Source organism: Rattus norvegicus, chromosome 15, assembly GCF_036323735.1.
Source record: "Rattus norvegicus strain BN/NHsdMcwi chromosome 15, GRCr8, whole genome shotgun sequence".
NCBI lineage: Eukaryota > Metazoa > Chordata > Mammalia > Rodentia > Muridae > Rattus > Rattus norvegicus.
In genome coordinates this window covers 27,961,326-27,979,980 of record NC_086033.1, presented here as the reverse complement: position 1 = coordinate 27,979,980, position 18,655 = coordinate 27,961,326, and the positions used below count along the sequence as shown (strand labels likewise).

The 18,655-nt window shown below is 41.2% G+C and overlaps 1 protein-coding gene, 1 long non-coding RNA gene and 1 gene segment (V, D, J or C); 1 reads left to right on the top strand and 2 right to left on the bottom strand.

Annotated features, from left to right (window-relative positions):
• Positions 1-18,655, top strand: part of LOC134482188 (uncharacterized) — a 107,359-nt gene that overhangs the window by 64,095 nt on the left and 24,609 nt on the right. The window lies entirely within an intron of this gene.
• On the bottom strand, positions 1,579-2,591 carry Trav12-3 (T cell receptor alpha variable 12-3). Its single transcript, NM_001408611.1, has 2 exons — positions 2,426-2,591; positions 1,579-2,246 (listed from the first exon to the last, which is right to left on the bottom strand). Exons 1-2 carry the CDS (start codon positions 2,472-2,474, stop codon positions 1,897-1,899), a joined length of 399 nt encoding a protein of 132 aa, NP_001395540.1. The 5' UTR covers positions 2,475-2,591; the 3' UTR covers positions 1,579-1,896.
• On the bottom strand, positions 5,688-11,318 carry LOC691067 (T cell receptor alpha variable 22-like). The segment is given in 3 exon segments: positions 5,688-6,651; positions 10,695-10,757; positions 10,868-11,318. Coding segments are annotated over 3 exon segments (420 nt in total).

Genomic DNA, 18,655 nt, shown 5'->3' with positions numbered 1-18,655 from the left:
TCTTCTGAAACCAAAAAACTTCCAGTGGTAGCACTGGGAAACCAACTTGTCACAAAGCCTTTGACTTACAATCTATCCTGTCTGCATGATGTACAGAAGCACTGGAGGCAAAGAAATTGTTAGGAGGACCAACCAGTGGCTGGTCTAACTTGAGGTTCGTGCCAACAAAGCAAGTCAGTGCCCAGCACTGCCTGGATGACCAGGATGGGGAAGTTAAATACCCAAGAGTCCTAGGATTGAAGAAAAAAATCGATGAAATGATTCCTAGTGATATTCTGCTATACATGTATGTAGATCATGCCTAGCCCAGTCATCATGAGAGAGGAGTCCTTCAGTAATTGATGTGAGGAGATGCAGAGATTCACAGGCAAACATTAGTCTGAGGGATGACTCCCATTGGAGCTCTCCATTGGGTTCCTCACATTGGAGCCAATGTCTGAGCCCAGTAGGGGAGGAAGAGTGGTAGAGCCAAAATAGTTGAAGGAACCAGGAAAAATGGCCCACAGAATCAACTAACCAGGGCTCTGAGGGGCTCACAGGGACTGAAACAATAATCATGGAGCTTGCATGGGTCTGTTCTTGGTCTTCCACGAATATATTAGGATTCTTAGCTTGGTGTTTTTGTGGGATACCTAACAGTAGAAGTGTGGGTGTCACTGTCTCCTCTGACTGCCCATTAGATCCTTTGCCTCCTATTGGGTTGTCTCATCAAGATCTGATATGGAGGTTTCTGCCTGGCTCTTTTTTAACTTACCATTCTGTGTTTGGTTGCTGTCCCTGGAAGGCCAACTCTTTTCTGAAGGGAAATGGACAAGTGTGTCTGAGGAGGAGGAGAGGGTGAGTCAACTAGGAGGAATATAGAGAGGGAAAACTAGAGTCCGGAGATATCGATGGAAACATTAAACTGATGTAACAGCTGTGGAAATCAGTGGGAAGTATTCTCATGAAGCTAAAAGAGGAAGACTTACAGGTTCCATCTATGTAATTTCTGAATAAATATATCTGAAGGACGTTGTTGCATCTCACTAAAGAGATAGATGTTCAACTCTGCTTATTTCCACTCTGTTCAAAATTGCTATGGAATGAAGGCATCCTAGATATTCATCAATAAAAGAATGAATAGTGAAAATTTGGTGGAGATATATATTATATGTGTGTGTGTGGGGGGGTGGGTGTGGGTGTGGGTGTGGGTGTGGGTGTGTGTGTGTGTAATTAAGCAATGGAGAAAAATGAAATTATAGAATTCCCATGAAAATACTGTAGTGTGAATTATTGTCCTCATACAGAAAAGTGCATATGAATTTTAGTTTCTAATTTTTATCTCTATGTACTCATGTGACTATGAATGTGTGTAGAAAGCTGCACATAAAGTGAAAGGGGAACTCAGGGAGATGACTAGGGAGGTAATGGAGCACAAGGTAGAATGGGGAACGAGGAAATGGTAGAGGGGATAAGCTTGGGAATGGGTCAACCAAAAGTAAATGTGTATGAAACTGCCATAGAGAAGCCTGCTTACTTTGTAAGCTAGCTTTCAAAAATTAGAAAACAATTATTTTTATTGAAAGATTTTTAAAAGCACAGGGTTGTAGAGTTAATGGTTGTCTTTATGGCATGGTATGTGGTAAGCCTTATGGCCATGTGTTTTGTCTTCCAGCTCAACATCATATGCCCTTTAGTAGTGTGTGCATTATTGTATAACCACCCACATGTAAGAAGAAAACAGTGGAAAGTATTTCACCTGTACTAGTAATGTGCCTTTCCTATCAGGATTACTTTTTTTCTTAATGTTAAAATACGTTCCAGGATAATCAAGCCCTCTGAATTCCTGCTTATAAGTCCCACAGTATAGAATAGAATGGAAACAGAATGTCTCTGCTGTGTGGTCTGTGACCTTTGTCAGGGCTTGATGCTGCACAGTAGGTTTGCATGCAGGCTGCAGGTGTCTGGGGAGTACTGTGTGCTCACTGCACACAAGTAGAGAGCAGAGTCACCGGGCTGGGAATCTCTGATGTGCAGGAAAACATGTAGGCTGGCTGTATTGAGCTGAATTGTGAATCTGCCTTCTTCCTTTTCACCAGTGGAGAAGATGGACAGTAGCTCCTTGGGTTCTTTCCCAGGATGTTGTCTGTACCATGCGAAATACTGAGAAGCACTACTGCTGAAAGTGCAGTTGAGAGAAGTCTTGGCTCCCTCTGGGACAGTGAGAGATTCTGGGCTCTGCTGCACCTTCTGCTGACTGCTCACCCCTGTGCAGAAAGACAAAGGTCACAAAATCAAGACTAGATGCATATGGATTCTAACACTTTTCCATGGGCTTCTCACTTCCTAATTGGAGATTTAAAATACCTGAGTTTCTACCATTTGCCTGGAGCAGGCAAGAACTTTACATCTCACACCTATATCCCAAAGGAATTTCCAAACTTACCATTTAGCTGGAGCCACAGGACCACTAGTGAAACACTCAAGGATTTCATTCTCGCCTCCTCCTTCTTCACTGAGGACTGAAATCCTCAACTCTAAGTTGACAACTAGAAAAGGGATCTTTTTGTGACCTCAGAAGCACCAAGCCTTTCTGCCCCCCTTTCTTTGCCCCCTCCTCCTCTTCCTGTACTCTTCTTCTCCCCACTCCACCCCATCCCCCACCTCTCTCCCTCTTGAGATCTTTGCTGAAGATCCCAAAGAAAACACTGCCATCTTGTGGACTCGTGAAAGTTAGGACTGGGGGAGGGGGGACAGGGGACAGGGATAGGCGAGCTTGTTTGTTTACACTTAGCAGATGTTGTCCTCTTTCTCTGTAATAATAGGTTTCACTCATAAGTAGTCACCTGCACTAAAAAGTCACCTATGAAAAGTCTGCAATGGAAATCTGAATGAGTTTGTTTGGTTTTGGGTTTTTTTGTTTTGTTTTGTTTTGTTTTGTTTTGTTTTTGACAGCATAACTGTAACTCTTATCACCTTGGACATCTTCATTAAATCTTTTTAAGTTTAGTTTTTATTTCTGAGTTTTTTTATTATTCATTCCTTGTGTTTCACACCATGTAGCCCAATTCCACTCATATCCAGGGCACTTTTTATCTGTCTTCCTCCCTTGTAACCTTCCTCCCCCCGCCAAAAGCAAAATAAAAAACAAACAAAAATAAACAAAATGAAAAAATTCTCATTGCATACATACTGTGTGACACACTATGATATATTTCAAGCTTCAGAGATGGTCTGGACAGGATGTTTATTTAGATGGGAGCTAGAAAGACCTGGAATTCATTCTATTTGGAGCCAGGACCAAGTTTGTGTGTGAACAGAATTTTACTTGAGTTGGTACAGGAGACGGGGGTGAATGCCACACCTAAACTGTAAATAAAAATTAGTGAACTTGTTCATTCCTCTAATTATTCTCTTTTCTTGATTCATTTCTGTTGAGAGAAATTGATCTGTGAAAGTTCTTGATGAGGTTTCTCTCACCCTCCCACTTTCTGACTCTTACCTTCTCTATCTCTCCCCTTTCTTTCTTCTCTCTCTTCTTCCCCAACCCTCTCACTTTATCTCACTCTCCATTTCTAACACATCATCAAACCATATGTACAGGGGAACATCTCTGCCAGGGCTGAACTAGGACCACATAGAAACCAGTCAGGAAACAACTGTCCTGCAGGACTCTGAGGCTCCACGTCCAGGAAAGTAAATATCAGTTTGGATCAACTCAACAGAGCAGCAGTGTTGGTTCAGACTTTGGTAATTTGATATTGTAATGGAGACACAGGGAAGATGAAGGGAGGTGGCTGGGAGTGGAGGGGAGGTCACCATAGAAGGAGAGAGATGGAGGAATGTGGGATTAAGTGACTCTGTCTAAAAATGTCATAAGGAAGCATATCACTATCTATGTACCAAAAAGGACATAAAATGAAAAAAATCTATATACATGTATATGCATACATACACAAATATAGCTTAAATTGAGTGTTTGTCTGGGATGACCATCCTGCTCCCAAGATCTATAGATATCTACAAACAAAGCAAAGTAACAAACAAAAAGTAAAAAAGAAAAAATAAGAGCAAAATCATATCCCTTTCTCACTTCCACCTCTTCTACATAGACCCTCCCGCAATTAATGTTGTCTTGCTGCTTTTTCTTTAATTGTTGTTACATATAGAGTCTGAAATATATAGATAGCACCTGCTCAGAGTATATAATGCAATTTGTATGTATATGATTTCTGGGTGGACCACACGGTATTCACACTTGGTTGCTGTCAATGCGGAACTAGCAGAATGGAAGGGTGCCTTCCTCAATTGATACAACCTTTTCTCATTTTGTTTTTTACTTAATTTCAATTTTGATTTTAAGACTTTGTAGCAGACAATAATTTATATTGTGCTTTTTTTAAACCTATATTGTCTGCTTGTATAAAAAGTTTTCTATAACTGCTGTGTGTAGTCCTCAAGCTCATATGTTTATTAAACAAACACTTTCAAGTCAAGATTAAGTCAGAATGGGATTGGGAAAAAGATCTACCAAGATCAGTTAGAATGCCTTTTCAGAGTACCCCCTGCCTGTGCCTAACTGCCACATTCCAATCTCACCTGATTCCATGGCTGTACCCTACCAAGGAGCAAGGGTTCCGATGGCTGCTATCTGTGACCTCTCTGAGGTGACTGGATCTTTACGTGAATGTTGACATAACTTCTAGCCATGCCCACAAAATCTTATTAACCCTTAGGGATTATTTATTGTCCTGGAAGTCAGGATAATATATATTTTAAGGAAGTATAGTTACAATGGGGATGAAGCCGAATGAATCACAAGGTTTCAGTTAATCTGTGAAGCTCTAGAAAGAAAATGAAAGGCCATCCAGTTGCTGTTGTACTCACACAAGCCGCTGTTCCTGAGTGAAAACTGAAAAGAAAAATTATACAGATTTAAGGTTTAAAAATATAAAATTAAAAGAATAAGTTTCAAAATCCAGTCAGGGCGGGGCCCGCCCTGCAGCCAGGACTGACAGGCCATAAAGATGCAGAAGGGCACCTCCCCCAGCTTACTCAGAGTCATACCTTAACCAGATGTCCTTCAAACCCTGATACGCCCCTAGCTTCTAAAATCCTGAACGCCCCAGTCAGCACGTACTCTTCTGCTGTGTTGTCTGTTTGAATGAGCCAATCACTTATAGCCATGCCAGAAATTAGCCAGTTGTGTGTAACCGCGCCAAACCCCCTAGCCTTCCCTATATAAACCCCTGACTTTTGAGTTTCGGGGTCGACACCTCTGTCTCCTGTGTGGGGTACGTGTCGGCCCAGAGATCCCCATAATAGATCTCCGTAATAAACCTCGCCTTTGCTTATTACATCCAAAATGGTCTCTCTGTGTCTGGGGTCCACGATTTCCTGAGACTTGAGTAAGGGTCTCTCTCTGCGTGGGATCTTTCATTTGGGGGCTCCTCCGGGATCGGTGTTTCCTGGGGCGCACCATCTTGAGACTCGAGCTAGGTTCTTTCAAAAACAATGGAGAGATGATGCGTGGATGAATGGCATGGCTGACTCCCAGTTCCTTACAGAGACAAGGACATGCCATAGTTTTCAACTGTGGAATATAATCACTCAACCCTTGGAAAATAAACCACTTATTTGGTTCACATTTAATTATTGTATAATAAATCAGTCCCCTATTGTATGATATTTAGAATATTTCCTCACACTTTTCTTTTGAAAGCAGTGTTTTAATGAAAAGTTTTGCACATAAGGTAGAATCATTGGCTACAAGTGTTATTGTGACATAAATTGCAAATACATCTTCCTACTTTTATTTTATCTTTTGGCTCCTAATTATGATATAAAATATCTGTTTTGCACTGCAGAATTAAATGTGTTATATATTTAATATAATATCAAGACATTTCTATAATGTCTTGATCTAATAATAAGATTTCTCTTGCCTTTCTACCACGTAATTTATTAGATGAATTAATAAATTTATCAACATCATATTGAGCAGATTACCTCAGTTTTGTCTTGTGCTCTTTAAACAAAGGATGAAAACAGTTGCTTACAGTTTCGAGTTATAACAAATGACCTGAATGATTCTCCAATATGTAAGAAAAGTTCATATCCTATGACATTAGCACAAACATGGAAAAATAAAGGGGTATATTTTAGTCATGCATGCTGATATTTCTGAGCATTTAGCACTCTAGAAGTCAGTGTCATATCAGAATGTGAGAACTACAGTGGTATTTTTATGTTTCCTCACATCTTTGTGATTTGTGGAGATCTGATGAAGCCACAGCTGTGCAAAGCCTCAGGCAGAGTCTTCCATGGCAGGGGTTGTCCTGCACAGCCAGCTGCAGTTTGGGGCCAGGCTGCAGGCTCACTGGGAGCACTGTGCCTCAGCAGCACAGAAGTAGGTGCCTGAGTCCTCCAGCTGGGCACCACTGATGTGCAGGGTGCTGTAGCGCTCCTTAGAATTGAATGTTGACTTTAACCTCCCGTTCTCCTTTGTTCCTGGAGCCAGGAAGAACAGACTGATGAGGCTGCCCCTGGGATCCTGTAGGAACCACTGCACACTCTTCATGGAGGTAGAAAAATTACATCTCAGAGCAGGATTGGTTCCCTCACAGAGACTCAGGGCTGGAGGACTCTGCTCCACATTATCTCCTCTCACCCCTGTTGGAAACAGAAAACAAAACAGAATCAAAGAGAGGTATCCACCCCCACCAGTCAAATACCCAGGAGACGCACATGAGGAAGAATGCACAGGAGATTTTCATCTACTTTCTCCCCCTCCACCACCGACATTTCTGGAGAATCCCTAATAGGAACTTAGCTTAGCACAACTCACAGCAAATCTGCACCCACAGAATCCCCAGCACAGCTCCCAGGTTCCTCTCCATGGCCCCTGTCCACTTGGTGAGATGTCTTCTCTCCAACTCTAAAGGGTGCCAAACCTTGTACCCAGACAACTTGTGCTTACAGACTACAGGTTCTTTCTGAGTCACTGAGCTTCCTCATCCATCTGAACAAGAAACTCCACCCACCTCCACCTCATGACTGCACTGTAATTGCTCCAGGACTGTGGAGGACATTGATGTAGAGCCCAGGACACTGTGTTTCTAATGTAACTTGTAATATAAGGAGTTTGAGGGGCTGAGGATGTTTGAAGAAGGAGAATGCATAAATACAGAATGCTGGTGGAAAAACTAATCGTGTGTGTGTGTGTGTGTGTGTGTGTGTGTGTGTGTGTGTGTGTGTGTGTCTGTTCGTTCGCATGTGTGATATAAGTTGTTTTGGAATAATTCCAGTTTTTTGAGTTTGGGGAATTTTAGACTTAAACCTAAAAGCAAAAAAAAGTAGAGATGTTTTCTCTTGAGTGTCTGTTGTCATAATGCCCTGTAATTCTATTTTGTTTATATCTGTTTGGAGAATTACTCTTAAAATAGATTTATAGACACACGGATCCAATAAACAGGCTCTAGATATCTGTGGCTTTCTACAGAACCATTGAGAACTAAAGACCCGGGTGAACTACAACAGATTGCTTGTACCTCTTGCTTTGGGAATCGATTGCCTTATGTCCTTATGTCTCTTCTCAGTGCTTCTAACCTCAGGGTGACTTAAGAAAAAGTACCTGCAATGTCCCCTAGTGGACTGACACCAACAACAAACGTGATTTCAGGCCATATCACTTTTGAGCAGTCTTGGTTTGAGGTCTATTTAGTCATTAACAAAATGACTACAGTAGCTTGCTTCTTAGGTCCTTTCTTGAAATAACTTTTTCAATCCTGTCACCCTGAGGTAATGTCTATCCTTGATGCTAAGGTGTGTCAGTTGGATGCAGCACGAGGATGGGTCCTGTTTTTTAACTCATTCTATTGCTCTCATTCTTCTTGTTGTGGCATTGAGACCATTTGGTATTAAGAGTTATCAGTGAGCAGTATTTGTTGATTCTGAGTATTTGTTATGGTGGTAGGTATATTTCCTTGTGTTTTTTGTTAGCTTTATTTTATTTTATTTTATTTTAATTGTTGGTCTGACATTATTTATTCCTTGTTTTACTTGATGAGGTTATCCTTTTCAGGTTGAAGTTTTCCTTCTAGCACCTTACGTAAAGCTGAAATTGTAGGTAAATTCTGTTTAACTTGGAATATATTTTGACTCGGCTTCTCCATCTACAATGACTGCATTTTTCCTGAGTGTAGTAGTCTGAGTGACATATGTGGATGCTTAGACTTTGTACAACAACAGTCCAAAGCCTTCTGGATTTACAGTCTCTATTGAGATGACTGCATTTTTATGTTATTTCCTTATATATGACTTCTTTTTCTTGTACTTTTTAATATCCTGTCTTAGTCCTGCACAAACATCTTGACTGAGAAGCAAGTTGGGGAGGAAAGGGTTTATTCAGCTTACTTCCACCTTGCTGTTCATCACTAAAGGAAGTCAGGACTGGGACTCAACAGGTCAGGAAGCAGGAGCTGATGCAGAGAGCATGAAGGGATGTTACTTACTGGCTTGCTTCCCCTGGCTTACTCAGCTTGCTCTCTTATAGAACTCAAGACTACCAGCCCAGGGATGGCACTGCCCACAATGTGCAGGACCCTCCCCCCTTGATCACTAGTTGAGAAAATACCTTATAGGTGGATCTCATGAAGGCATTTCCACAATTGAGGCTCCCTTTCCTGTGATAACTCCAGCTTGTGTCAAGTTGACACACAAAACTAGTCAGTACATGCCCATTATTCATCCTGTAATTAAGTATTCTGATTGTCATGTAACATGAGACTTTCTTTTCTAGTCCACACTATCTGATGTTCTGTGTATTCCTTGTGCCTTGATAAATACCTCCTTTTAAGGGTTGGCCATTTAAGTTACATCATTTTGTTGAAAACATTTTCTGTGCCTTTGACCTTTCTTCTCCTTCATTTATTCTTATTATTTATATATTCTGTTTTCTCAAAATATTCTAGATTTATTGTATGTTTTGTGCCTGGATATTTTTAGATTTAACATTTTTTAAACCAAGTTATCCATATCTTCTATTGTGTCTTCAATGGATGTGATTCTTCTATCTTGTATGCTCTCTTGGTGAGGTTTGCCTCTTGGTGAGTTTGCTGTTTAAGTTTCTAGATTCTTTGTTTCTAGTTTTCCCTCAGCGTTTATTTTCTTTATCGATTCTACTTCCACTTACATATCCTGAACAATTTTCTTCATTTCATCCCATTATTTGTGTTTTAAAAGATTTCTTTAAAGGGATTATCCAGTTTCTCCTTCAAGATTTCTAACATGTTTGTAAAGGTTCTTCTGATGTCCTTGTCTTGGGCTTCAAGTATATTGCAATTCTCAGAGCCAACTAGAGTAAATTTTCTAGGCTTCAGTGGATACATATTGTCCTGGCTGTTATTGATTGTTTTATGCTAAAATTTGGGCATTTGTGTTTGGGATCATAGTAATTCTTTTTTTTTTCTTTTTTTCCGGAACTGGGGACCGAACCCAGGGCCTTGCGCTTGCTAGGCAAGCACTCTACCACTGAACTAAATTCCCAACCCGATCATAGAAATTCTTAATGACAATATCTGGTCTTGTCTCTGTTGGATGTGTGTTCTTATTTGATTTCTTTGTTTCCATTGCACCCTTTGGTTTTTAAGAGAGCTCAGTTGCTGTTGGTTGCCTGCAAAGGAATGCTCTGACATCTTGACAGGTGTGAATACTATAGTTCTAGAAATAATGTGCCTCTTGGTATTGAGTACAGACACTTCTGCATGGGGATTGCCAAAAAAAAACTCTGGGGTAAGGGCATCCATAGTAGGTAGGAAGTCAGATTATGACATCATGGTGTTCTTTGTCCTCTGTGAATGGGCACAATGAGGAAGGAGAGGCCAAGCAGGTAGTCTGTTAGAAGACTGAGGATGAAACCAGGGAGCTGGACTTAGAGAAGATCAGGAACATTGAAAATCTAAAGATTGCCTACCTACCTCTGTCATCCTTTCTCTTTTCTTCTCTTCCCATATTTGTTAGAAACCTTGAGGTATGAAAGGCTGTGGCCCTCTGATAACCTGTCCTTCCATAGTATCAGCCATAATCATCTAAATGCCACCATTCCTGGCATATTTGGTCCTCTATGTTATGCTGGACATGGCATACAACAACATGAAGATAATGACTTGTACATGGAGATAAAGACAACTGACAATGCTACTATATCCATGGCTTTCCTGTAAAATCACTATTACCTGCATGAGGAGCCACTGATGTGCCTAGGGTTGCAGTTTCCCATATGAAATTCCAGATGTACTAATATCTCTTTCTGGTTCTGCTCAGACCATTTGTATGATTTTCATCAACCAGAGAAACACAAGGGCACATAGCACTAACTGTGGAGAAAACAGGGTGATCCAAAGGCAGACGATCAGATATGAGGCTTCTTTTTGCTTCTCATACTTTGTGCTCAGCTCCCCCTGTGGTTTCTGCCACTGTGTCACTCAGAGCACAGTAGTACACAGCTGAGTCTGACTCTTGCACCGAGGCTTTCTCCAAGTGGAAAGAGGTGGTTCCTTTATCATACAGAGCTTCAAATCCTCTGTTTTTTCCCTTGTTATTGGCTGTCGTGACTTGAAAAAGGAGCTGTGGACCTTCTCCAGGATACTGGACATACCAGAAAAGAGTTGGGTATCCTGTGGTTGAATAAGTGCAGTTTATAAATAGGAAGTCACCTTCTGAGAGGGTCACTTGACCTTCTTTCTGGGTCACTGAGTCTCCATGGGTCTTCTTCATCCCTGGAAGAAGAAGAGGATATCTGTTTTCAGTAAGGACAAATTTTACAGATGGTTCAATATATTCTAACATCATAGAAGAAAGAGTGGAAATTCGAAGACATTTTACTTACCAAGCATGAACAGCAGCATCACAGTCACTAAAGCTGGAGAAGCGTTCATGTTCATCATCATCAGAGTGATGTTCTCAACTCTTCACATGAAGACATGAGGGAATGACACAAAATGATGAACCTATGACACTTATAGTTCACACTGATAATGATCATGTGTTAGGAAACTCCACCCCCTGGTGGACAGAGACCGAACTAGGGCCTCTTGCAAACCTCTCAGAATCACTTATGTGTTCTTGTCCTCAAAATTGTTTGTGAGGCACACATCAGACTTGAAGTATTGTGAGGAGCTGTCCGAGGAGCTGTCCTCACAGAGATGTGAGGAGCTGTCCGAGGAGCTGTCCTCACATATGTGAGGAGCTGTCCTCACAAACTCCATTACAAGATGGCACCGGCATCCGGCAGAACGCACCTAGTAAAAAGGGCAATACGCAGGCGCCTGGTAACGTCCCTACTCAAAGGGACACGTACGTTTTGGTACGTCATCTGGCATAATTGGCAGCGACCAGTCAGAGAGTGACACGTCCTAGGCGAGGATAGTTTCCTATATAAGGGACGGTTATTCCTCACTCTCCGTCTCCGCATTGTAAGCTTATGCTCTCCCTCTCAAGACGCATTAAAGCTTTTCTGTAGTAGGATCCTGTGTGTGCCGCGTCGTTCCTGCTGGCGAGACGAAGCGCGGGACAAAGTATCTCTTATCAATGTAATGAATATAAACTATGGCCATTGACGTATTCAATGATAACATTCTTAGCATTCTACCTGACATGGAATTGTCGGGTACACAAACTGATAGATTTTCTGTGTTGGCATTTATCACTTAATAAACAAATGACAAGAATTACATTATAGGAGTTTATTTTCACTGATCTAAATTTGTAGTAAGATACAATGTGTGTATGGAGTGATGGTTCATTGCTTGAAAGCATTTGTTGCTCTTTCGGAGGACCCAGGTTTGATTCTCAGAACCCATATATACTGGTTCAAAACCATCTGTAACTTCAGTTCCCCATACTCACTCCCACTTCTGACCTCCTTGGCCACCAGACACACAAAGTACATGAATATTAATGTAAGCAAAATACTCATGCACATAAAATAAGACAAATACATCTTTAAATTTTTCTTAAAGTTATTATGAAATGGAGAAATTATCAGGTGATCCAAAGAATGTATACTCATTACAGTCTGCTCTTTTCACCTTCTAGAAGATTGAAATAATGGGCTGGTATTGCCTATTTAGTTAGGATGTCATTGGTGTATAGAAATGATGTTTGCACAGTAATTGCACAGGACAACCACAACAAAGGAAGCAGTTGTGACTGTGGTGCAGGTCTCACTTGTTATTTCATTGCATCATATGCAGGGTATGGCTTTTTTTCTTTTCTGTAAATGTCATTGTGACCTGTGTTGCCTGCTGTTATGAACCAGGAAGTTGACTATTATTTGGGACTGTGGAGACATTTGTGGCTCTTCCTTGCAGATGTGTAGAGGGTACCCCAAGAAGCCAGTTCACCTATGTGTCTTAAAAAAGTCTCCGTTTTTCAAGTGTCAGTGCTTCCATTCATGAGTCTGGCTTTCAGGGCTAACATGTTTCTATGGAAGCTCCTTCTCACTTTCCTTTGTTCTTAGTAATTTTTTCTCCTTAACAGAATTTGTCTCCTCACAAAGCTGCTCTTTCTTACATTTGCCACATCTGTTTCCTATTTTTTGTTGTATTTTTAGTTATGAATGTAATCTATAAATGGCAGCCTTTGAACAAAACCTTTATTTCCTAACATTCAAGGTAATGAATGGTGAATCCATCTGAACTTTGCTCATGCACAACTTCAATAGTTCTTTCATAACACGTGATTAACACTGGGTTCCCATATTATCACCTACCTATTAAAATAAAATTTTCTTTCATTTTTTATTTCATAGACATAGGCTTTTGTATAGGCTGACATACCATGTGCATGCCTTTCCCCAAAGAAGAGGTCTCAAGTCTAATGAGATAATAGTTGATGTCTCCTTAAAACAGCCATGTCACTACTGAATCAGTGGGCACATCTTGTTGGCAGGTTGATCATTTAACACACAGAAGGATACACAGCCAGAGTTCCAATGATGATATATCTCCCCTAGCAGCCTTATAACTAGAAGAAAATATCCTACATTATATATGAAAATATATGACCTCTTCAGCAGTAGGATCCTATCAATTATGTTACATAGCAAAGAGTAATGACAATATTGTATTCTGCTTTGGAGACCTGTGGGACCTCCCTGAGCAATAACTCACATGAAGGTATTACACACCTAGTTTTGGAAATATCATTTACAAACCCATGGCTTCATGTAATGATATCTATTGCTTTGTATACATGCAATATTATTACCTTCCATTAAGACTTTTTTCTTCCAGTGGCCCATTATACACTCCTATGCAGTGACTTCACTTTAAACAGAAAAATCTAAAGATAGAACCTAAGACGCATATATGAGAAATAACATGGCAGTATATGTTCTGAGTGTAGGCACACTCCTCTAGCTTGGTTTTTGTCAGAATAATTTATCATAGCAACAGAAATCAAACTAGGACAGGTATAATAACCAAAGCATCTTCTGCTTGTCTCTCAGAATCAGGTGAAGACCTGTAGGATAAAAACTTCAAGTTATTGAAGAAAGAAATTAAGAGGATATCAGAAGATAGAAAGATCTCTGATGTTCATGGATCAATAGGATCAACATAATAAAAATGTCCATCTTACCAAAAGATGCTTCCAATCCACAGATTTAGGGCAATACCCATCAAATTTCCAATACAATTCTTTACTGACGTTGAAAAAAATCATATAAAACTTCAAAATTGAAAAACAAAATACACAGGATAGTTAAAACAATCCTATACAATAAAAGAACTACCAGATGTATCACAATTCCTGGTTCAAGAGAACTACAAATCTATAGTAATAAAACCCACATGGTTTTGATATACAAACAGATACATTGATCGATGCAATGGAATCAGAGACCCAGAAATAAATCTACACATGTATAAAGAAGTCAGAAATATACAATAAAAAAAGAATTTTCAACAAATGGTGCTGTCTTAATGGATGTTGGCATGTAGAAGAATCCAAATAGTTCTAGACTTATCACCCTGTACAAAACCCAATTTCAAGTGCATCAAATATAAAAACATAAAACCAGATACACTAAGTCTCGTAGGGGAGAAAGTGGGAATCCATTTGAATTCATTGGCCTAAGATATAATTTCTGGACAGACTCACAATAGTCCAGACACTAAGATCAACAATTATTAAATGAGACTTGGTGTAAATCAAAGGAAACCTTCAAAAGGACAGAAGTGGAGCCTGAAGAATGAGAAAAGATTTTGATCCACTTTACATCTTACAGAGGGCTAACATGTAAAATGCATAGAGAACTCAAGAAACTGGCATCAACAAACAAAATAATCCAATTTAAAATGAGGTTCAGGTCAAAACAGAGAATTATCTACAGTGGAAACTTAAACGGCCAAGAAACACTTAAATATTCAACATCCTTAGCTATAAGGGAGATACAAATGAAAAAGACTCTGAGATTCTATCTTAAACCTATCAGAATGACTCAAAAACATGTCACCTCATGCTGCCAAGGACATGGAGCAAGGGGAACACTCCTCCATTGCTGGTGGGAGTGCAAACTTAGACAACCACTATGGAAATCAATATGATAGTTGGTCAGGAAATTGGAAATCAATCTACCTTAAGACACAACTATACCACCAGAATATCCAAAGGATGTTCTGTTCTACCAAAAGGGTACTTGTTCAACTATGTTCTTAGCAGCTTTATCCATAATGGCCAGAGACTGGAAACAAATTAGTTGTCCCTCAATCAAAGATTTGATCAAGAAAATGTGGTTCATTTACACAGTGGGTTACTACTCCTCTGTAAAAGAAAATGACATGAAAATTTCAGGCAAAGGAATTCAACAAGAAGCAAAAATCATCTTAAATGAGGTAACCAAGACCCAGAAAGACAAACATGTTATGTACTCACGTATAAAATAAATTAGCTGTAAAGGATAATCATGAGACAAGTCATAGACCCAGAAAAGATAAGTAAAAAGGAGGGCACTGAGATGGATTCATGTATCTTCCTGGGAGGAGGAAATAGAACATATCTAATGGTTATACTGAGGGTGAGGTAGGATGAGAACAGGAGGCATCACATGTTGAGGGGGGGAGAGAATATGGTAGGAGATAACTGGAGCTGGAGTGCATCACAGGGACAATGTAAAAATCTAGTGTAGTAGAAACTCCCAGATTCTCCTAGGGTGGCCCTTGTGAGGATTTCTAGTAATGAAAGACACAAAGCTTAATCCAGATATCGTCTGAAACCAAAAAACTTCCAGTGGTATCACTGGGAAACCAACTTGTCACAAAGCCTTTGACTTACAATCTATCCTGTCTCCATGATGTGCAGAAGCACTGGAGGTACAGAAATTGTTAGAAGGACCAACCAGTGGCTGGCCTAATTTGAGGTTCGTGCCAACAAAGGAAGCCAGTGCCCAACACTGCCTGGATGACCAGGATGGGGAAGTTAAATAGCCCAGAGTCCTAGTATAGAAGAAAAATCGATGAAGTGATTCCTAGTGATATTCTGCTATACATGTAGATCATGCCTAGCTCAGTCATCATGAGAGAGGAGTCCTTCAGTAATTGATATGAGGAGATGCAGAGATTCACAGGCAAACATTAGTCTGAGGAATGACTCACATTGGAGCTCTCCATTGGGTTCCTCACATTGGAGCCAATGTCTGAGCCCAGTAGGGGAGGAAGAGTGGTAGAGCCAAAGTAGTTGAAGGTACCAGGAAAAAATGGCCCACAGAACCAACTAACCAGGGCTCTGAGGGGTTCACAGGGACTGAAGCAATAATCATGGAGCTTGCATGAGTCTGTTCTTGGTCTTCCACGAATATATTAGGATTGTTAGCTTGGTGTTTTTGTGGGATACCTAACAGTGGAAGTGTGGGTGTCACAGTCTCTTTTGACTGCCCATTAGATCCTTTGCCTCCTATTGGGTTGTCTCATCAAGATCTGATATGGAGGTTTCTGCCTGGTTCTTTTGTAACTTACCATTCTGTGTTTAGTTGCTGTCCCTGGAAGGCCAACTCTTTTCTGAAGGGAAATGGACAAGTGTGTCTGAGGAGGAGGAGAGTGTGAGTCAACTAGGAGGAATATAGAGAGGGAAAACTAGAGTCCGGAGAAATTGATGGAAACATTAAACTGATGTAACAACTGTGGAAATGAGTGGGAAGTATTCTCATGAAGTTAAAAGAGAAAAACTTAGAGATTCCATCTATGTAATTTCTGGATAAATATATCTGAAGGACGTTGTTGCATCTCACTAAAGAGATACATGTTCAACTATGCTTATTTCCACTCTATTCAAAATTGCTATGGCTCTGCAGCCAAATCCCGTGGGAGGGAGAGCTGAACCTTCAGAGAGGCAAACAAGCCTAGGAAACCAGAAGAGACTGCTCTCTGTACATACATCTCGGACGCCAGAGGAAAACACGAAAGGCCATCTGGAACCCTGGTGCACTGAAGCTCCCGGAAGGGGCGGTACAGGTCTTCCTGCTTGCTGCCACCGCAGAGAGCCCTTGGGCAGCACCCCGCGAGCAAACTTGAGCCTCGGGGCCACAGGTAAGACCAACTTGTCTGCTGCAAGAGAGCTGCCTGGTGAGATCGGGACACACAGAGGCAGAGTTCACCTAGGACCGGGCACGTCCTGTGTTTGCCGGAGGTCCCACGCCCGTGGATCCCGGCCCGCAGCAGCTCTCTGCTCCCAGACCCCGTGGGAAAGAGACCTCACCGCCTGGTCAGGTGGGCACTCCTGAGGCTGCAGAGCGGAAGAGACCACCAACACTGCCCACCCCTGCCCACATCCCTGGCCCAAGAGGAAACTGTATAAGGCCTCTGGGCTCCCGTGGGGGAGGGCCCAGGAGCGGCAGGACCCCTGCCTGAGACACCGCCAGAACCTGAAGAAAACAGACCGGATAAACAGTTCTCTGTACCCAAATCCCGCGGGAGGGAGAGGTAAACCTTCAGAGAGGCAGACAAGCCTGGGAAACCAGAAGAGACTGCTCTCTGTGCACACATGTCGGACGCCAGAGGAAAACACCAAAGGCCATCTGGAACCCTGGTGCACTGAAGCTCCCGGAAGGGGCGGCACAGGTCTTCCTGGTTGCTGCCGCCACAGAGAGCCCTTGGGCAGCAGACCGCGAGCAAACTTGAGCCTCGGGACCACAGGTAAGACCAATTTTCTGCTGCAAGAAAGCTGCCTGGTGAACTCAAGACACAGGCCCACAGGAACAGCTGAAGACCTGTAGAGAGGAAAAACTACACGCCCGAAAGCAGAACACTCTGTCCCCATAACTGACTGAAAGAGAGGAAAACAGGTCTACAGCACTCCTGACACACAGGCTTATAGGACAGTCTAGCCACTGTCAGAAATAGCAGAACAAAGTAACACTAGAGATAATCTGATGGCGAGAGGCAAGCACAGGAATCCAAGCAACAGAAACCAAGACTACATGGCATCATCGGAGCCCAATTCTCCCACCAAAACAAACATGGAATATCCAAACACACCAGAAAAGCAAGATCTAGTTTCAAAATCATATTTGATCATGATGCTGGAGGACTTCAAGAAAGACGTGAAGAACTCCCTTAGAGAACAAGTAGAAGCCTACAGAGAGAAATCGCAAAATTCCCTGAAAGAATTCCAGGAAAACACAATCAAACAGTTGAAGGAATTAAAAATGGAAATAGAAGCAATCAAGAAAGAACACATGGAAACAACCCTGGATATAGAAAACCAAAGGAAGAGACAAGGAGCCGTAGATACAAGCATCACCAACAGAAAAAAAGAGATGGAAGAGAGAATCTCAGGAGCAGAAGATTCCATAGAAATCATTGACTCAACTGTCAAAGATAATGGAAAGCAGAAAAAGCTACTAGTCCAAAACATACAGGAAATCCAGGACTCAATGAGAAGATCAAACCTAAGGATAATAGGTATAGAAGAGAGTGAAGACTCCCAGCTCAAAGGACCAGTAAATATCTTCAACAAAATCATAGAAGAAAACTTCCCTAACCTAAAAAAAGAGATACCCATAGACGTACAAGAAGCCTACAGAACTCCAAATAGATTGGACCAGAAAAGAAACACCTCCCGTCACATAATAGTCAAAACACCAAACGCACAAAATAAAGAAAGAATATTAAAAGCAGTAAGGGAAAAAGGTCAAGTAACATATAAAGGCAGACCTATCAGATTCACACCAGACTTCTCGCCAGAAACTATGAAGGCCAGAAGATCCTGGACTGATGTCATACAGACCCTAAGAGAACACAAATGCCAGCCCAGGTTACTGTATCCTGCAAAACTCTCAATTAACATAGATGGAGAAACCAAGATATTCCATGACAAAACCAATATACACAATATCTTTCTACAAATCCAGCACTACAAAGGATAATAAATGGTAAAGCCCAACATAAGGAGGCAACCTATACCCTAGAAGAAGCAAGAAACTAATCGTCTTGGCAACAAAACAAAGAGAATGAAAGCACACAAACATAACCTCACATCCAAATATGAATATAACGGGAAGAAATAATCACTATTCCTTAATATCTCTCAACATCAATGGCCTCAACTCCCCAATAAAAAGACATAGATTAACAAACTGGATACGCAACGAGGACCCAGCATTCTGCTGCCTACAGGA